Raw genomic sequence first — 21,228 nt, 5'->3', positions numbered from 1 at the left:
CAGTGACTGTGTGTTGTGCACAATCACAGTCACAGACTGTGCACTTTTTTTTTAAATATAAATATATATATATATAGCCGAGTCCCCATGTCCAAAATTTTTAAAATTGCGCCGCACCCGCACCCATGTGACATAATATATATATATATATATATATATATATATATACACACTCCCCGCACCCCCGCACCCAAGTTTTTTTAAAGTGCCGCACCCGCACCTATGTGACATAGCTTGCAATTATAAGCTTCAATGAATATTTGGACCAAAGACTTACCCTATACGTGTATGTGTGTATATCTTCTACTGTCTATTGTACCATACTATTTAGTTAGAAAGCATAGATGCAAGCATTGTTTAGTCAATCTGACATCATAGACACACTCACCATGGTTGGTTTGAGAGCAGTTGATTTGTTTACACATTTGGAAAACCTGCTTATGTGGCACATCACATGATCCAAAACATGGTCTCCACTATACAAACCATGTAGATCACATCCCCAAGGTTATATGCATAAAAAAAAGATAAATGTGAAAAACATGGTGTTTTTTGCTAGATTGTATATTCTATGTGTGTGTGTGTGGGGCCGTGTGTGTTTCACAGAAAGTGATATAGTTACCCGAAGCACCTAAAGGGGCCCAAAAGCATATTTCCAGAGCAGAAGACACCACAACAACAACAACAACAACAACTACGCCTTCATCCCAAAACAATTGGGGTCAGCGATATGAACCAAAAAAGAAATTCATTTTGGGTCTTCCACATGAATCCTTTTCCTCCAATCATTTCTATCCAACGCCATGTCCTCGGTGAGGTTCAAAGCATTCATATCCTTTCCTATCATCTCCATCCAAGTCTTCCTAGGCCTACCCCGACCTCTTTTAACTAATATATTTTCCCATTTCTCCAACCTTCTAACTGGAGCATCATTAGGCCTTCGCCGAATATGTCCAAACCACCGTAAACGATTCTCTCGCATCTTATTTTCAATGGGTGCAACACCTACCTTCTTACGTATCTCTTCGTTCCGAATCTTATCTTTTATTGTATTTCCACACATCCATCTAAGCATCCGCATCTCAGCTACACTCATTTTTTGAATATGATGTCTCTTGGCAGCCCAACATTCCGTACCATATAGTAAAGCGGGTCTAATAGTCGTCCTATAAAACTTTCCCTTCAACCGCAATGGCCTTCTACGATCGCACACACCACATATTTCAAAATTTTCCAAAAGGCGGAAAATGAGGAAGTACACTTTTTGCAAACGTAAAATCTGAAAAACACTAGTTTTGGGTGCCAAACCAGATTTTACCTCAAAGACCTGGTTTCATGACTGTTTTAATGCCAATAAACCAGGTTTTAATTAAAAACAGTTAAAAACTGGTTTCTGGCAAATGCTTGGTTTCTCAAAACACAGGTTTTCCCCCCTGTCATCCAAACAGGGCATGAGTGAAATGCGGATTAAAGACAGGCATTCCCTACATACTATAAAATGCAGACCTCCATCAGGCACATGCCTACTCAAAGCTTTACAACTAAGACATGATAAATGCAGACACGTCAAAGCAATGTATCAAGAAAGAGTGGATACCTATGGGCGGTATCAGGGTGATCCAAACCAAGGCAACGCTCATTTATGATCAGCTCCTTATGCTGCTGTATTATAGCCCCTGCCATGTCGCCAGCATGATAGAGAACCATAGCAAGATAGCTGCAAATTTCAAAAGCATTTAAGGATTCTAAATTAACAATGTTGAGCATAAAAAGAAAAAATGAAGAAAATGAGATATGCATGTTCAAACCATCAGTGTCACACAAGCTTCCTGCTCGGCCAACAACATTGGTTATTAGAACTCAAACTTTGATATACATTATCTAGCTTTACAAAAAATGGTCAGTTGTAGAAATATCCAAAAACTAACAATCACAACTTGGATCAGTAATCAAACTCAGAAAGGAAAGACTATTATCTGCAGAAACATATACATATTCCAATTTTAAGGTCCATAAACTACAATCCTAACACAAAAAAAAATCATTTACAATTTAATTTTTACTTAGATTTCTTACTTAATTGTTTTCAATCATAATAATTTCCAATTGTTGCTTAATAATTTGCATTTAAGATGACATTTATGTTTTCTTGCTTCAGATTAAGAATTTTGAATGGACATAATCACATGCACACACATGATGTATGGCTGTCACTATGTCCTAGTTTTACAGAGCTCTTGCATCATACCAAGCATGTCTGCATAATGTCCAGAACCTGTGTCTGTGTCTTTGTCTGTATGACATAAATCATAACAAATGGTCATTCATTCAAGTATCTGCTAAAAAAGGATCACTCTCTAACAAAGAAAACCTTATCTGTCTATCCATCTCAGACAATGGTCAACATAGTTGGCTTTGATGGATGTATAATAGACAACCACCTTTTCACCAGTCTCATTGCGAGCTTGCCATCATCTTAGTTTTATGTTAGGGAACTCTATAGGACAGAAATTAATATAGAAACGGCATTGACTGATTTTCCTGAATTCTTTAGCAGATTTTAATGCTCTATCTTCCTGATACTCTCCTAACTTCTAAAGAAGTTAAGGTTGCTGCAATTTTTCCAAGTTATCTCACAAATGCTCAAGGTAATGACTGTTAAATTATGTATATATAAATATATATATACATATACTTATATATATACATTCGTATATATATAAGTATATATACGTATATATACATAATTATATAGCTTTTTCCTGTTTTGTATAAACCAAAAACCCGATAGGGATGTTTTGGTAATTCCATATGTACTTTTTTGTTTTTTACTTTTCTTTCTTTTTTCCCCTTTTTCTTTTTCCTTTTTTTATTTTCTGTTTTTGCTTTTTGGAACCATAAAGGGGCCCCACCCATCTAGTCGTTGGGGCCCCAACAGTCATATTTATGACCGTTGGGGCTCCCAACGACTAGAAGGGAGCCCCCTTTATGGCCCTTCTAAAGTGCTCTCCTCCTCTATATAAAGAGGAGGTTCCCCCTTGTAATTGTATGGGTTTTTCACCCCTCTCTTCTTTTCTTCAATAACATCCAACTTATGACTTTAAGTCATTTTCTATTTTTGAGAGTTTTGTGTGTGCACATTTGGTGTTTGTGTTCTTGGCTCTAGTGGTCACCCTTTAAGAGTACCTTTTTGCTCTATTGGTGCTTCCGCCTATTTCATTACATGGTATCAGAGCTCGGTTGGCGATTGGGCTTTTCTTTTGGCATCTTGGAACGCGTGCCTCTCAAAGTTTTGAAGGAAGTATACTTGGTGCCGATGGATCGTGACTCTAAAGTGGAGCTTTCTTTTAAGCTAAATGGGTCCAACTATCTCATGTGGGCCTCCGCTATGGAAAATCATCTAAGAGGTAAGAAACTTTGGGGTTTTGTTATGGGAACTACTCCCGAACCCTCTCTTGTTCTCACCAAAATTGAAAATGAGGTTGAAAAAGCTTTAGATGGCGATGAGCGCATCAAAGCCATTAATGAACATCAATCCAAAATTGAGGATTGGGAAAGTAACCATGCCAAAATTTTGGCATGGTTTATGAACAATGTAGACCTTAAAAATTGTGCTAATATTGCCAAATTTAGAAGGGCCAATGAGGCTTGGTTCTTCCTTAAGGGTATGTATACCCAAAAGGATCTTGCTCGACAATTTTTTTGTCAAAAAAAAATTCGTTCCACCAAACAAATGGATATGAGTGTCCGGGACTATTTTAGCTTTCTAACCCCTCTTTGGGATGAGCTTGTCCTTCTTGAGCCTAAATGGGTTGCTCCACAAGATATTGAGCTAAGAAGGGAACAAATTGAAAAGGAGCACTTCTTTCAATTCCTTCATGGTCTTCGCCCAGAATTTGAACAAGTAAGGGCATCTCTTCTTCATAGAAGCAAAGCCCTACCTATTGAAGATGCCCTTGCCGAGATATGTCAAGAAGAAACTCGACTTGGCTTGAGCATTAAGAGTGATGAAGTTTTGGCCGTTACTAGGCCCGGATCGAATGTTAAAGCATATAGGCCTCCCCACTTTAACAAAAATAACTATGGACCTAGAAAGGGAATTATATGTCATTATTGTAATGAACCGGGGCACATTAGACCGGTTTGTCCAAAGCTTAAAGGAAAGGTTGCCGCGGTTGGAGAAAATTCTCCAAAGAAGGAAGAAAGTCCCAAAGAAGGAGATATCAAAGAAACTCTTAATCACATCTCCGAAGTTCTCCAACACCTTCTCAAGTCTTCTCTTTCAACATCCGGAGCCGCCATCGCCTACTCTTCATCACCTCCAGGTATGTGGATACTAGACTCTGGTGCTTCGTTTCACATGATATCTCATAAAAACTCTCTTTCAAATGTTTTTTCCGAACCCATGTCCTCCTATGTTTCAACGGCCGATGGAACATCATTAAAAATTGAAAGTATTGGAACACTTGACTTCAAAAATTCTCAAAACTTTTTCGTTCCTAAAGTAAGAATCGTTCCAAAAATTAATTTAAATTTTTTTTCCGTTTCCCAAATCACCGATCATGGATGCCAAGTCTCTTTCTCACCTAAAGATTGCACCGTGCAGGATCTCCAGTCAGGGAAGCTTATTGGGCAAGGCCATAGAAGGGGTGATCTATATTTTATGGATTTTTTGACGCTTCCATCTAAGTCATCTTGCAATCTTGTAAAAGACAAAAGTATTGGAATTTGGCATGAGAGACTTGGTCATCCAAATTTTGTAAAAATGTCTCTTTTTCCTTTTTTGAACAATACTTGTAAAGACAATCACATGACTTGTAAAGATTGCATTTTTGGGAAATCTAAAGCTACTCCATTTTCTCAAAGAAGTTACTTTACCACTCGGCCATTTGAACTTGTTCATTCCGATGTGTGGGGACCCTCTCCCATTTTGTCTAAAGGAGGTTTTTCGTATTATGTGGTCTTTATTGATGACTTAACTCGATTTACATGGATATACTTCCTAAGTCGCAAATCCGAAGTCTTCTCCTTCTTTAAAGAATTTCATGCAATGGTTAAAAATCAATTTTTGAGAAATCTATCTATTCTTAGGTCCAATTCGGGAGGTGAATATATGTCTAATGATTTTCAAAGTTACTTAAAAGAAAATGGAATTTGTCATCAACGTTTTTGTCCCAATACTCCGCAACAAAATGGTCTTGCGGAAAGAAAGCATAGGCACATAATAGAAACTACAAAAACATTATTGATTTCAAAAAATATCCCAAAATCTTTTTGGGCCGAAGCGGTTCTAACCTCAACATATCTCATCAATAGAATCCCTTCATCCTCTTTGAAAAATCTTTCTCCATTTGAAAAACTTTACAATATGTCTCCCGATTATAAAAGATTAAGAATTTTTGGATGTAAATGCTTTGTTTTAACTCAAAAAAATGATAAACTTTCTCCTAGGGCTATTAAATGTATATTCTTAGGATATGGCGAAAAACAAAAAGGATATCGATGCTTTGACATGCTTAAGAATAAACTTTATATCTCAAAAGATGTCACATTCCTCGAAGAAGAAAATGGTTTTTCGCACCAACCAAATGAAAATATTGACTATTCCTTTTTATTTGACTTGTTACCTCAAGAAAACATCATAGATGATCATGTTGATCCTAGTGAACCTCTTAATGAAAATCTTGTTGAACATCCAAGTAATGATCAAAACTTAGAAGAAAATGCTTCAAGACAAATACAAGTCTACTCTAGAAGGAATGAAAGAAATCCTCCTTGTGCCCTTGAAAGATTTTCTCAAAGTGAGTCAATAGAAGAGACCTCTCAAAGAAGATCAAATTGTGTTCCTAAGATACCAAATAGATTTGTCTCTTATGACTCTTTTTCTCCTAACTTTCGAGCATGCCTACTTGCTCTTCACTCCTTTCATGAACCGTCTCGTTACAATGATGCTAAACAATATGCTCATTGGAATTAAGCCATGGAACTTGAACTTAATGCCCTTAAAAGGGCGCAAACTTGGGAAATCATTGATCCTCCCAATGGCAAGAAACCCATTGGATGTAGATGGGTGTTTAAGGTAAAAACTAAGAGTGATGGTTCATTAGAAAAATATAAGGCTAGATTGGTAGCCAAAGGATATGCTCAAGAGTATGGGGTAGATTATGATGAAACTTTTGCCCCAATTGCTCGAATGACTAGTGTTCGAGCCCTTATTGCCATAGCTTCTGTTAAAAAATGGTCAATCTTTCAACTTGATGTTAAAAATGCCTTCTTGAATGACAATTTAAATGAAGAAGTTTATATGGAACCGCCTTCAGGTATGAATTTAAATGGAAAAGTTTTAAAATTAAAAAAGGCTTTATATGGACTTAAGCAAGCTCCTAAAGCTTGGTATGACAGATTTAGTAATGTATTAATCAATTTAGGTTTTTTTCTTGCTATACTGACACTGCTCTTTTTGTCAAAAGGACAGGTGACTCCATTATTATGCTTCTGCTATATGTTGATGATATGATCATCACTGAAAATGACAAAAAGGGAGTAAATGATGTTAAGTCTATGTTAAAAGATACTTTTGATATGTCTGACCTTGGTTATTTGAGATATTTTTTAGGAATTGAAGTGGCTTATTCAGCACGTGGGTACATCTTATCTCAAATGAAGTTAGCTGCAGAAATTTGTACCAAATCAGGAATATCTGATGAAAAGAAAGTGGAGACTCCTGAAGTTATCAATGCGAAACTAAGACTTGAAGATGGTGCTCTTCTTGAAGATCCAACCCCCTACCGTCAATTAATTGGATCTCTCACCTATCTATCCATCACACGTCCAGACATAGCTCATGCGGTTCATGCAGCGAGCCAATTTCAGCACGCTCCTACTACAGTTCATATGGCGGCCGTAATGAGAATTGTGCGATATATCAAAAATACCGTCTCCAAGGGACTCTTCTTATCCTCTTCCTCATCTCTTGAATTGACTGCTTTTACAGATGCTGACTGAGGAGGAAATCCCAATGATCGGATCTCAATTACGGGTCTTTGCATTTTTTTAGGTGAATCTCTCATCTCGTGGAGATGCAACAAGCAGCAGAAGGTCTCCTTATCATCTACTGAAGCTGAATATCGAGCTATGGCGATGACAACTATGGAGATTGTGTGGCTCAGAAGTCTTCTTGGTGACATGGGCGTTTCCATTTCCACTTCCACCAAGCTCTGTTGTGATAACAAGAGTGCGATATACATTGCCAGCAATCACACCTTTCATGAGCGGACCAAGCATATCGAAATGGATTGCCATTATGTTCGAGACGAATATCTCAAAGGGACCATCACATTGCCATATGTCACTTCAGAGTATCAACTAGCTGACTTCTTCACCAAGGCGCTCCCAACTCCACGATTGAAGTTTCTTCTTGGCAAACTTTCGGTCTTCTCCCCGTAAAGTTTGAGGGGGCATGTTAAATTATGTATATATATATATATATATATATATATATATATATATATACATATACTTATATATATATACATTCGTATATATATATAAGTATATATACGTATATATACATAATTATATAGCTTTTTCCTGTTTTGTATAAACCAAAAACCCGATAGGGGTGTTTTGGTAAATTCCATATGTACTTTTTTGTTTTTTACTTTTCTTTCTTTTTTCCCCTTTTTCTTTTTCCTTTTTTATTTTCTGTTTTTGCTTTTTGGAACCATAAAGGGGCCCCACCCATCTAGTCGTTGGGGCCCCAACAGTCATATTTATGACCGTTGGGGCTCCCAACGACTAGAAGGGAGCCCCCTTTATGGTCCTTCTAAAGTGCTCTCCTCCTCTATATAAAGAGGAGGTTCCCCCTTGTAATTGTATGGGTTTTTCACCCTTCTCTTCTTTTCTTCAATAACATCCAACTTATGACTTTAAGTCATTTTCTATTTTTGAGAGTTTTGTGTGTGCACATTTGGTGTTTGTGTTCTTGGCTCTAGTGGTCACTCTTTAAGAGTACCTTTTTGCTCTATTGGTGCTTCCGCCTATTTCATTACAATGACATCATCCAGAAGAATAAATGATCCCGACATCATACATGCAGGATTTATTAGATTTGTTCATAACAATCACATGTAGCTCAATAACCAATGAAGAAAGAATAAACTCCAAGCTGTGATTTGGAAAAATAGTCATTGATGTCGCTGATATTTTGAAAATATTGTGATATTATTGGCAATTTAAGGTAAGCCAATAAAATCAGAAAATATCGTAAATATTTTCAAAATATCACCAGAATTCAAAATATCACAATAATATCACGAGATTATCAGGATATTTTTAATAAGCCTTATTTTTATATACTTTAAGTCCAGTTATTATTTTTTCTTTCTTTTGTATTTTAAAAACTTTCAAACTAACCCTTATAATTTTGCAAGAAAAATGTTATAAAACCTACTATTTTATTATCTTTTTAAATGTTTTAAAATGTTAAAACTCCGGAGATTTTTTCAAGAAAAAACCACTTAATGAAAAACTAAAAGAAAAATTATTGGGTGACTATGGTTTGGAGGTTTCATTTCTGTTTGCTTAACTTTTATGTATTATTGGGTGCATTATCCTACAATTTTTCCAAATTTTCACAAGGAAAAATGTGGTAAAAAGAATCAATGCACCCCAAGTGCATCAATACTGACATAATCCCCTGAGTAAACATCTTATCGATAATTAAGACTATTATGAAGGATATTCTAAAAAAACTGAGCCATGGGAACAAACTGTAGCAGGTTTTTTTATGCAAATCAAGTGCATGAACACCACATACATTAGCAGATATCTAGCTATAATGTTTTTTATTGGCCAGGCCAAGGGAAGACACCACCATCACAAACCGTATATTGGAAGCCCTCCAGTTGGTAAAACCCTTGAGTTCCCCCTGCCCACTAGGAAGTACACGCAGCTTCGACTTTGCAGCAAGGGATGCCCCATGTGGGTTTCAAACTCATGACATCCTGCCAACTTGGTGGCATGCAGAAGTTGGCCTTACCAGATGAGGAGCTCTTGTGGGCTCCAGCTATAATAATTTAGAATTAATCAAGGACATATATTCCTAGCAAGGGATTATCAACACCAAATAAATACAAGGACAGATCCATAACAAGGGATACTCAACACCAGATACATCAGGGTAGAAAAGATAGGAAGAAGAAAAAAATAAAGAAGTTTTCATTCAGCTTAATCGGAGAAGTTTTCCAAGATTAAAGTACTTAAAAAGCAGAACAACCTTAACATGACAAGTAACTTGAATAACAAACATAAAATCTAAACAGAAGGCATTTTGAAGATGAAAGCAGTGGGAGAGAGAGAGAGTAGTGAGAGGAGGATTTAGTCCAGCCAAGAATTAGAAATTTTAGCAGTTTTAATTTTAGGATTGACGGTACGTATTCCGGATGACCTTGAGCTATGTAACAACTTGTTATAAGGCCTAACACACCCGCATCGGCACGACACGACGCGATGCAGGTCTATGTCACACGGATTCTCCATTTTGGCCCTCGCATCATGCCCCTTTATATACTAGACATATTGAAAACTTTATAAAAAATAGTTGCATCACTGTATCTGCAGCTGTATCCATGTGACAGATGCAGGTGCGACGGGACTTGGGACTCACTGTGCTAGGTCTGTTAAATATGTCCAAAAACTGGACTCAGTCAATGCTGACCAAGTCTACTTTTGTCAAATTTCAAAAAGTTTAAAAATTATATAAAAAGGGGTTTATGGCAAGATAACATCGACCCTAACCCCTCCTTACTTCTATCTCTCTCTCTCATAATCAGACCTGGGACAGGTCTGATTAGGACTTGTGTTAGACACAGATCTGCCTAAGACCTGGATCAGAGCAGGACTCTGAATCCTGACCCAGTTCTGAAGTAGACCTGGGTCTGCTTTGACCCAAGCCTGAGTCAGACCTGGGTCAAGGCAGACCTAAATCTGAATCTGCATTGGATTAAAACAGAATCAGGACTGTTTTGGCTGTCCAATTCAAGCCTGGGTCTAAGGAGACCCAAATCTGAATCTGTCCTGGATCAAAACAGAATCAGGTCTGTTTTGGCTGTCCAATTCAAGCCTGTGTCTAAGGAGACCCAAGTCTTCACCTAGACTTAGGTCCGTTTTGATTCAGACCTGTATATAATATATATATACCTACCCGCATCCCCCACGCCCAAGGTTTTTGAAATTGCCGCATCACTGCATCCACACCCATACCTATGTGACACAGGCCTTGAGATAGACATATAGAGAGCCTTTGATTAATGAGCTGATTCTGTTCTGTATGCAAGCTTCTCTCAACATTCACCAGAACTTTAGCCAATGGTGGGTCTTTGTTGATCATTACTTGAACCTTTCCATATAACGAGAAAAGAATTACAGCATTGTGTGAACATCGCAATATCTCAAGGCTACTAGGACAAGGATAATATGCAGCATATTGAGGAAGAAAACAAGATCCATTCAAGTATATCAAGTAGCTAAGAATAATGAAAGTATAAGGTTAGGTCACCACGGTGATGGTCTTTTGCACTTAAAGGCCTGAATAAATTAAATCCATTGGTGACTCTTTCTCTCAGGCATTGGTTAGGCTATCTAACTACAAGAAGGTTGATCACGTGATAGTGAGTATTCACCGTCAAAAGCTAGAAAATAGAGGCATAGAAAACTTGATTGAATATTAAAAGTCCGTTGTGGTGCTATGGAGTGATTAGTGCAGAAATAGAATTGATAAAGATGATCAGGCTGTTTCGGACTTCCAGACAGATTTTGCAGCACTATTTTTATTAGATAATAAAAAATCACCAGCAATATTTATAAATCTGGTATGGCATGGGAACACAAAGGACCAGTGAATTGATCATCACTTTCATCAAAGGGAAGGTTGAACATTATCAGCTAGAAGTCGAAGACATGAAACCAGGACCAAGTTGCAAATCAACTCACCAAGAAATTAACCAAGGCAGCATAGGTTGGTTAACGCATGTACTTGATGCCAAACAGAATATGCAGCTTGCTAAGGGTTGAACATCTATACGTATTGTCAGGATATTCATTTAAGTAGATGGGTTAATTCAGAGAATATCACTGCACTATCAATTGCTATTCATTCAAGGTATAACGGGAAGGCTCTGCACTTGCATAGATATTGATCCATCTCTAGTAAACTCCTATCAAACACTTGTTATGAGTACCAGTTTTTTCCTCTCCAGGCTAATCTACACCAAAGAACATGACAGAATTGGCATTAAAGCCAAATTTCCCAAATACGTCACCGTATCCCAATAACAAAATCAGGATGTCTACTTCAACTTTAAGGTTTAAAAGCAGACCAACTTTTGGCTTCGATATATCTTTGACACTTGCAATCAAATATCACATGCATAGACAAGCATGCAAGCACAAACATTTTTAAACTATATGCACACCTACACATCCCCACAAGCTAAACAACACCTTGTATACAAGATTTATCAATTACCGGCAACAATTAGCAACTTCCCGATGCATGGGACCAGTTACCTGCATTTCATAATTATCAACATCATATTACTTTAAGAATGTCAATGTTGAAAAGGGAATAAAGGCAAGTGGAAGGGTCGGTCCTACTTGTTGAAGTATCGAGAAAGCTTCAGAAAACAATGAATATGCTTCATTAAGCATTCCCTGCAGTAGGTAAACTGGATCAATAGAACTTATTATCAAGTGCCAGAAATAATGCACAGCATCATCATGGAAGTTACTGGTGGGCTTTAATTTCCACACACCTCAGCCAAACGAAGCTTTCCTGTTTCAATAATATCTTTAGCTTCCATGCAGACTGGAACAGAATGTTTCACAACAGGTTGAAGATCCAAAATATCTGATGTTTGAAAAGGGGAGGCTGCATCAAAGTCATACTTCCTTGCTGCAATGGATATGCCTAGCTGTTCATACATAAAATATCATTATCAAGGAAGGATGATATATATCCAATACTCGTAATGTACGCTATAGCCATAGGTAGACTCAAGCATCTTGTTCTACATGTCATAGTTGAGAGTATTAGTCATATGGATGTACTACCACTTTATATGCAAAGACATCCATATAAACCCACCAGCTAGAAGAAAGAAAGAAAAAGAAGATTTTCACCATGCAGCCACACAGCCTGTTCATAACCAACTTAAATTATTGAATTCATTTAACCAAACTTCTTTGTTGAACATTATAAGTCAAGCACATATTATTGATATTTTCATGTGCTAATGACTTAGCACCACATGATAGTGAACGCAGTGTTTTGTGTAACATTCTTTAGAACTGTCCTGCTTATGCTAACCTTATATATAATGATGTGTATAGCCAATATAAGATGTTCATGATATGCAATTCATAGGAATACAGTTAGCATTCTCTGTTTTATGCTAATAGGAAGCGAAGTTACGAAACAAATAAACCTTCTTTCTATGTCACATGGATGCATTAGGAGAGTCAACGCACCTGCATTGTTCTGAGTCTTCTGACTCAACACGGGTGCAGCTGTGGCACCCCACACAGTTGCACGTCGGTCTAGAAAACACACCAAGGCTAATTTCTGTCCAAAACTGAACTTGATCAACATTGATCAAATCCAGTTTTACTCTTTTCTAAAAACTTCTAAAAGAATATATACAAGGGTGGGGATGTGGGTTGGGGGGTTTAACTTTTAAGGCATGGATTAACACCCCCCCCACCCCCATCCCAACCTCCAAAAAGCTCACCTACTTGGTGCCTGATGATGAGCTCCTTCGGCAACTTACAAGTCCTCTCTCTCTCTCTCTCTCTCTCTCTCTCTCTCTCTCTCTCTCTCTCTCTCTCTCTCTCTCTCTCTCTGTGTGTGTGTGTGTGGTGTGTGAATGGCATTTGGTAGCACATATCCTTGGGGCCAAGTGTCACCATGACCCAAGCCTGATTCAGACCTAGGTCTATTTTGTAATAGATTACCCCAATTGTGACAATTATATACCTCAATTATAATGTAAAAGTTAAAAACAAGGCCCTTATTTGTCCAAGTATTATAAAGGAATAATCAATAATAATAAATTTTAATGATCAAAAAGTATGAGAATTTCACACCTCAACCAGCTGAGTGTCCAAATAATAAACTCACGTCCTAACCAGCTGGTATCTTTAAGCATGGAATACAAAGATAATAAGCTGACAGCTTAACCAGTTGAGTGTCATTAAGCATGGATTACAAGATCACAAGCAAACACCTCAACCAATTGATTGTCATTAAGCATAGATTCAAGATAACATATTGATACCTCAACCAAATGGGTGTTAGTAAGCATGAATTACGAGATAATAAACTGACACCTCAACTAGTTCAGTGTTGTTAAGATGGACCACAAGATAGCAAGCTGACACATCAATCAGCTAAGTGTTATTAGGTATGAATTATAAGGGAACAAGTTGGACACCTCAACCAGTTGGATGCCATTAAGGACTTCACAAATAAAAAAAAATTGATACATAAGTTGATTTGGTGTAACATCTCAAGTCCTCAACAAGTTTTGAGCACTATAAATAGGAGAGTAGTTGTGGCCCTCTGTCTCACACATTCTCTTATCTCCCCAACCCCATTTTCTTATCTAGGTATTTTGTTATAAAGTGAACCATAGGAGCGACTGCTGACGAGAATTTATGTGATTCTCAAGTAATTAGTTACAATTTCATAATTAGACTAGCTCTTGTTATTGTAAGTATTAACTGCAGTATCATGAGTAGAAGAATATCTTTTTTGAAATGATGTTTCACTGGAAAGATTGGAAGCATAGGTATTAATTATGATTCAAATAAAAAAGTTTTAGAACGGTATGTTTATTATTCTATTGACTGCAAGTATCTATGATTGTCTAAAATGTTTTTCATTTTCAAAGTATATGCAATTTTAATATGTTCATTCACCTACTGTACTGTATTTGGACTGTTGACTGATTAGAATCAACACTCAGTAACCTTACTGAAGAAGACTACTACTGTTGGGCATTATCTGTTTTTTGCTAGACCAATTCTACTTTCCTAGTGAACTAGTCTTGGATTTCTTAGATCCTTAAATTTTGTTAATGGGATTATATGTGGCCTTGTTGAGAATATTAGACTTGTGACTCAAGTTCCTCATGGAAATTGAAATTGTTATAAGTAGAGCCCTCATCAGTTGGTTTACTGGCTATGCAGTCAAAAACACTAGTCAGCGCCTGACAGTAGACGTCTAAAAAGTGTAGTCAGGGGCCTAGGTGAGATTAGTTGACATAGTCACAGATATCACCGATGGATTGAAAATATCGGCTAGATATAGCTTATTTTTGGTAATAGCAAAAAAATTATCATGAATGATTTTACAGCAATATAATATCACGATAATAGTGTGACGTGTATTGTTACTTTTACCTTTTTATTTATTTTCCTTATCTTAATTCTGTTTTTCCTTCTTTATTTATATATTTTTTACTTATTTATTTTATTATAGCCACATTTTATTATTGAAATATGCTATTTTCTTATATATCTTATTTCTATAATTTTTAAAAATTCTTAAGTGTTGAGATTTAACCGAGATTTATCAAGTAAAGTTATATCATAGAGATAATTTAACGTGTTGAGATATAGTTGGGATCCAAAAAAAAAATCAGATAATAACAGACACGGAGTTTCACCAAACAAATATTCTGTATTGCCAGAATTAATAAACTCTGTGTGTGTGTTTGTGGGTGTGATTAAGTGTATATGTGTGTTCACACTTCATTGGTTCCCACAATACTAGGAGTATTTATTAATAAACAAAACTTACTCTACTTCACAATATTAGTTCTAAGACTTAAACTTTCTCATATGTACAACATATTGAGAGAAGGCTATGTCACATGGGTGTTCATGTGGATGCGGGCAGATAAATTTTGACCATGGAAGCCCAGGTCTCTCTCTCTCTCTCTCTCTCTCTCTCTCTCTCTCTCTCTCTCTCTCTATATATATATATATATATATATATATATATATATATATATATATATATATATATATATATATATTGGTAATGATAGGGTACTCCCGGAGCACCTACTCTCACCTAATAGAAGCTTTAGATTTTCAAATTTCTTGAACTTTTTATGTTGATCAGACCCTGTAGATATGATTTATAAGCATTATTTAGTAGAAAAAACGTTTTGGATAGTGTGATTATAGCATACGTATGTTTTTCAAGACCTTTAAAAATCAACGGCTCACAATGTATCAAAATTTTATGACTTAAAAGAACCTATTTTTATGTCCAAACAACATGATCCAAAGCTTGATTCCTATCAAATAAACTATGTTGAGTACATCCATAAGGTTTTGATTGAGAAGATACAACCTACAACAATGATTTCTAGAATGTGGGAGTAGGTACGCCCGGAGCACTGTAGAATTACTCTCTCTCTCTCTCTCTCTCTCTCTCTCTCTCTCTCTCTCTCTCTCTCTCTCTCTCTCTCTCTATATATATATATATATATATATATATATATATATATATATATATATATATATATATATATATATATATATATATATATGACATTCAAACCTGCTTTAACCAGGCCTGAAACAGACCTAGGTCGAACCAGACCCAGATCTAAGTCAAATCAAATTTGTCCCATTTTTTTGTTTGACTATCTTAAAAATATATATATACATACATACATATATATATACACACACTCTCTTTTTTTCATATATACGTAAATATCCAATACAATTTACTGTACATAATATTAGTCCTAAGACAACCTTTCTCATATGTACAACATATTAAAAGCAGACTATGTCACACAGGTGTTCATGTGGATGTGGGTATGGAGTGACAGCAATTTCGATGAACATGGGGTGCCCAGGGGTTGGATGTGTATGCGTGCATGTGTGTGTGTGAACATACACACACATAACTGACATTCAAACAAGCTTTGACCAGGCCTGAAACAGACCTAGGTCGAACTAGACCCAGCTCTAAGTCAAATCAGATATGTCCCCTTTTTGTTTGATCATCTTAAAGTAAATATATATGTATACTCTGTTTTTTCACATATCTATATACCTATGTCACATGGGTACGGGTAAAGGTTCGGGTCCGAAGGGTACAACATGACAATTCCAAAAACTGTGGGTACAGGGACACAACAGTGTATATATATATATATAATATTAAGTATTATATAAATATAAAATAAATTCCAAAAATCAAAATCTATTATTCCAACAAGACAACATAAATTAATTTAACAGTTAAACAATTAATATTTAACAACCAACTAAACTAGTAACAGAATAGACTAACAACTTTTATTTGAAGAATCAAAATTCAATAACAAGTAAAGCTACAACTACAACTGAAAATATCTAAATAATCTATATGCAGTCTGAAAATATCTAAATTACTAAACATATTCAGTACAAAATATCTAATAATCTATATTCTGTTTGAAAATAGGTAATCTATATTTGGTCTGAATATCTAATAATATATAAGTATAACTGAAAAACACCTTAAAACAAAAAAACAGCTTAAAAAAAAACTGAAAGAGGAAAATCAAGGAGACAGATGGAAAAGACTAGAGCAAGTGAGAGGGAGACAAAGAGGAGGAAGATGAGAGAGAGAGAGAGACGGATGAGAAATCGAGAGGGAGAGAGATGAGAGAGGCAAATAGACAAGAGGAGTACTTGAGATGCACAAAGAGGGTGATGCTACGAGGGGCTGAGAGAGGCGACACTGCGAGGGGCGGAGCGGCACAGCAAGGGGTGGAGAGAGAGAGAGAGAGAGTTGGGGGTTAGGGCAGAGAGAGAGTCAGGGGTTAGGGCAAAGAGAGTCGAGAGAGAGAGAGAGAGAGAGTCGGGGGGGGGGGGGGGGGGAGGTTCTTTAAAATAAAACAAACACAGGTCAGGTTTTTTTGGACCTGACCCGAGAAAGTGCGGGACCCGATCCTCTGCGTACCCGCACTACGTCAGGTGGTGATACCCGTGTCAACACGGGTACGACACCCTAAATGGAGTGTCTGTGTTACATAGCTATATACCATAGTCACAGATATCTGCGATATTTTGAAAATTTTGTGATATTATCACGATATGATGGAAAAACGATATTAAAGGTAAAATATCGTGATATTTTCAAAATATTAGAAATTTATATATATCATGATATTATCGCGATATTATCAATTAGTTTTACTTTTTATTTATCTTTTACATTTTACATATGTTTTTCTTATTTCTTTTACATATTGAACTTATTTATTTTATTATTTATGTACTTTTTTGTCTAAACATGAAATTTTCTTACTTATTTTTGTTATTTTTTATTTTTTAAGTCCCAAAATTTTCTAGATATTTTCTCAAGATTTATCACCAAACCGATAATATCACGAGAAAGAGCCTCGCCAAGATATAGACAATACCGATATTTGTGACTCTCTATATACATAATTACATATATTCTGAAAAAATAAAAAGTATATGTATACTTTTTTCATATATATGTATATATGTAAACATACAATATACACACAAAAGAGAATAAGCATTACTATATGTATAGGGTTAAAATTTCCTATACAAACAACCTAGAAAATGGAAAGGAACCCCCTTGTTTGGGAATTTTTCTCATATCTAACACCATAGATGTGTTCTACAGGTTCTTTTCTAGTGGAAACCGGCTTTCTGATTGATGGAATCAAACCTGCATAGAGGTTTTTCTGGCGGTCCAAAAATCAATGGATATGATGGCATCGATTTTTCTCGACTCATAAAAACATGATCGAGGAATTGAGTCCTAAATTGAGCATGTTGAAGACATCTATGAGGTTAGATTGTGTCAAAACAGCTTGCACCGTGAGATTCAATCTAGATTGTAAGTACAATCGTTTGTACCAAATATAAACCTACATGTGCGTGTGCATAGATTCACTTGAATCTATATTAGTATATATTATTGTGAACTCTCTCTCTTATGTCACATGGGTACAGCTAAATGGCCCACGTACCCATGTCAACACGGCCCGACACGAGGACGGGTACGGGTGCGGCATGGGTACATGCTAGGATCGGATCGGGTCCAAACCAAAACCCAAAAAATCTCTTCATTTTTTTTGTTGTTTCGCAAAACCCTCAAAAGAAGAGAGAGCGGAGGAGAAGAGGAAGAAGGAAAAGAGAGAGAGAGGCACCATACCATCAATCCTTCTTTCTTTGCTCCTCCACCTTTCATTCCAATCAACAGAGAGAAAGAGTGAGAGGCGGTGGGACAAAAACCCCTCCCCTTTCCTTTTTATCATACCCCTCAGAAGAAGAAGAATGAGCATAGGAGAAAGAGAAAGAAGAAGAGGAGAGAAATAAGGAAAAGAAAGAGAGAGAGGGGGGCACCATACCTTATACCCTCCTTCCTCTGCTATTCCGTCTTCATCCAATCAAGAGAGAGAGAGGGGGAGGGGGTGGGCCGAAACCTCCTCCCCTTTTCTTTTTATCATAACCCCAACCCCAACCCCCTCACCCTCCCCCAACCCCTCCCTTGTTTCCCTCTTTTACCTTTTTTTTATACCTACAACCCCTCTCTTTTATTCAAAATGCCGTACAACTTTTTTTTTACTAAAATTTGTCCCTTTTTAATACAAACTGCATTGAGCATTTGGACTTACAAACCATTATATGGATCCTACATTGGACCCACACAGTATATATATATATATATATAGTTGTGTCCCCGTACCCACGTTTTTTAAAATTACCGTATTGTACCCTTCGAACCCATACACATACCCATGTGACATACTCTCTCTCTCTCTCTCTCTCTCTCTCTCTCTCTCTCTCTATATATATATATATATATATATATATATATATATATATATATATATATATATATATATATATATATATATATATATATATAGCATATGGTGGCACACACTTGATTTACATAGATGTAAGCTCCAAAAGAAAAATCTGACCATTCGATCATGTTTAGCGTATTCTATTTATTATTTTCAAGTGTGAAAGTTGACTCGAATATGATGTTTTATAGCGTTTTTAAACAACCCTTATTTTGATGAATCGTGAGTCGATTTTCACCAACTTAAAAATAGAATCCTATGGTGTATATATTTAAATTTTTTAGTTTGGACTCAATTATGGCAATTTTGACATTATTGGAAGACTTAAAACCAGTCAACCAGTCTCTGATTCAAAGGATTCCTTCCTAGTTCCTAGTATGCTAGCACAATTAGGTGTTTCAGTTTTGGGTTCTCTATGGAATCATTCGCAGTTTTTCCATCTCAGTGACTGAAAGATTGATCAAATAATCAAGAGAGGACTGTCACTACATATACTTTCAAATCTAAAATTTGATATGCTTAATGGTAATCTTTCTTCCCTGTGCTTGTTATTGTTTCTTGATGGTCAAATATTTGTTTTAACTTTGGGAAAGGTTTTCCATGTACGACATTTTTTTAAATACAGTGATGATAATGTACAGCCATCAAATTTTAGACACTTATATGTGCGAAAATGTCTTCAAAGAGACTATGTGCACAAAAGCACTAAGTTCTCAACGTGTGATGTGTGCACAAAGGCACAAGATGAACACATACAAGAGATTACAAATGCGCAGGCATAAAAATAAAAAGAAAATCTTTATTGAAGGTGAAGAGAGCTTTTGCTAAAAGCTTAAGAAATACAAAGAGGGTGTTCCCCTATTTATACACATTAGGAGGCCTTGGAGGGGCTCCACATATAGACATTGGAGCGCCTCCAACGGTCATAATTCTGACCGTTGGAGGGGCCCAATGTCTATAATGTGGACCCCCTAATGGCTAAAAAAAGAAAAATAAAAGAATAAAGATAAAAAATGAAAAGAAGAAAAAGTACAAACATATTCCAAAGAAAATATGAGTAAAAGTGAAGAAAAAGACATATTTACCCTTATCGGGTATTACAAAAGTATATATATATAGGTTACATTTTAACAATATGATATTCACAGAACTGCTTGGAACTGCCTATCATTTTAAAAGATATAGTGTTTAAAATTTGCACAGATACCTTTTGTGAGATCAAGAATATACAAGAAAATGGACGCATAGAAAGATATCTAGTTGTTCCAGCTGGTAATTATGATCCCAACAGATGAAGTACAATAGAAATCCGAAGTGAGAAAAATAATGTGAAACATGAGGTAAGGAAGAGAAAAAGAGCCTAACCAAAAAGATCGAAAACATCCACAAGGATAAAAGAATTTCAAGAGGCTTATTTGAAATCAGAAGAAAGGGTAATAGAAGATAACTGACAAGTTAATATATTACAAGACAGTGAAAGTGAAAAAATAGATGGCAATGAGGAGGCAAACTTAGGCTTTTCAGAAGGATGAAAAGAAAGAAAATATATGGGGTACTTGTTAGAAAATAACAATTGTTTGTAGTGTTGTGGATCGGGTCATGATAGACCCGAGATCCAGTTCAGTCTTGTATTGTTACATATGTAATACTTTTCTGTATTAAGGACATTTGAGTAAATTACCATAGCCTAATGTAATCATATTAAAAGGCAATGAAAATAAGAGGAGCCACATAACAAAAATCTTGGGCTGCTCCTCTATTCCACACGCCATCTTCTTCTTCCTGTTTCTCACCTTCTATTGCAGGTATCGCAGGTTGTTTTTCTTATAGTACTTGCATTCTCAACAAGGGCTATTCCACCACATAACACAGTTTAACCAATAATCAATTAGAAGAGAAAAATGTTACCGATAAGCATGAACCCAGGGAATACATTATTTAAGATGGCCATGAATAGAACATATCCAATGACAATATATAATCATCAATGAAAAAAACGTACAAAATAAATGCATCTAAGATAAGTTGGTGTACAATCTAATACTTCATTGATGAAGTTGATTAGATAATCCAACTTAAAAGCATTTTCATCTTCTAAGACAATGCTGGATGATATCATACTGTAGTAGTTTTGTGAACTTATAAGACAATTTTCTAAATTTTGTCCTCTTATTATAGTACGGAATGTTGGGCTGCCAAGAGACATCATATTCAAAAAATGAGTGTAGCTGAGATGCGTATGCTGAGATGGATGTGTGAAAATACAATAAAAGATAAGATTCGGAACGAGGAGATACGTAAGAAG

General features: G+C 36.1%; 1 protein-coding gene across 1 annotated transcript in view; it reads right to left on the bottom strand.

The window, feature by feature from the left end:
- LOC149830361 (clustered mitochondria protein-like) overlaps positions 1–21,228 on the bottom strand; it is a 71,547-nt gene that overhangs the window by 5,570 nt on the left and 44,749 nt on the right. Inside the window, exons 22-25 of the mRNA XM_090016469.1 lie at positions 11,814–11,972; positions 11,656–11,712; positions 11,528–11,568; positions 1,598–1,717 (exon numbers count right to left, since the gene is read on the bottom strand). Of these exons, the coding sequence (XP_089872595.1) occupies positions 1,598–1,717; positions 11,528–11,568; positions 11,656–11,712; positions 11,814–11,972 (377 nt within the window). The remainder of the gene's footprint in view (positions 1–1,597; positions 1,718–11,527; positions 11,569–11,655; positions 11,713–11,813; positions 11,973–21,228) is intronic.

This window comes from Nuphar pumila, chromosome 8 (genome assembly GCF_984573655.1).
Source record: "Nuphar pumila chromosome 8, dmNupPumi1.hap1.1, whole genome shotgun sequence".
In the NCBI taxonomy this organism is placed as follows: Eukaryota; Viridiplantae; Streptophyta; class Magnoliopsida; order Nymphaeales; family Nymphaeaceae; genus Nuphar; species Nuphar pumila.
This window is presented reverse-complemented; position numbering and strand designations above follow the sequence as displayed.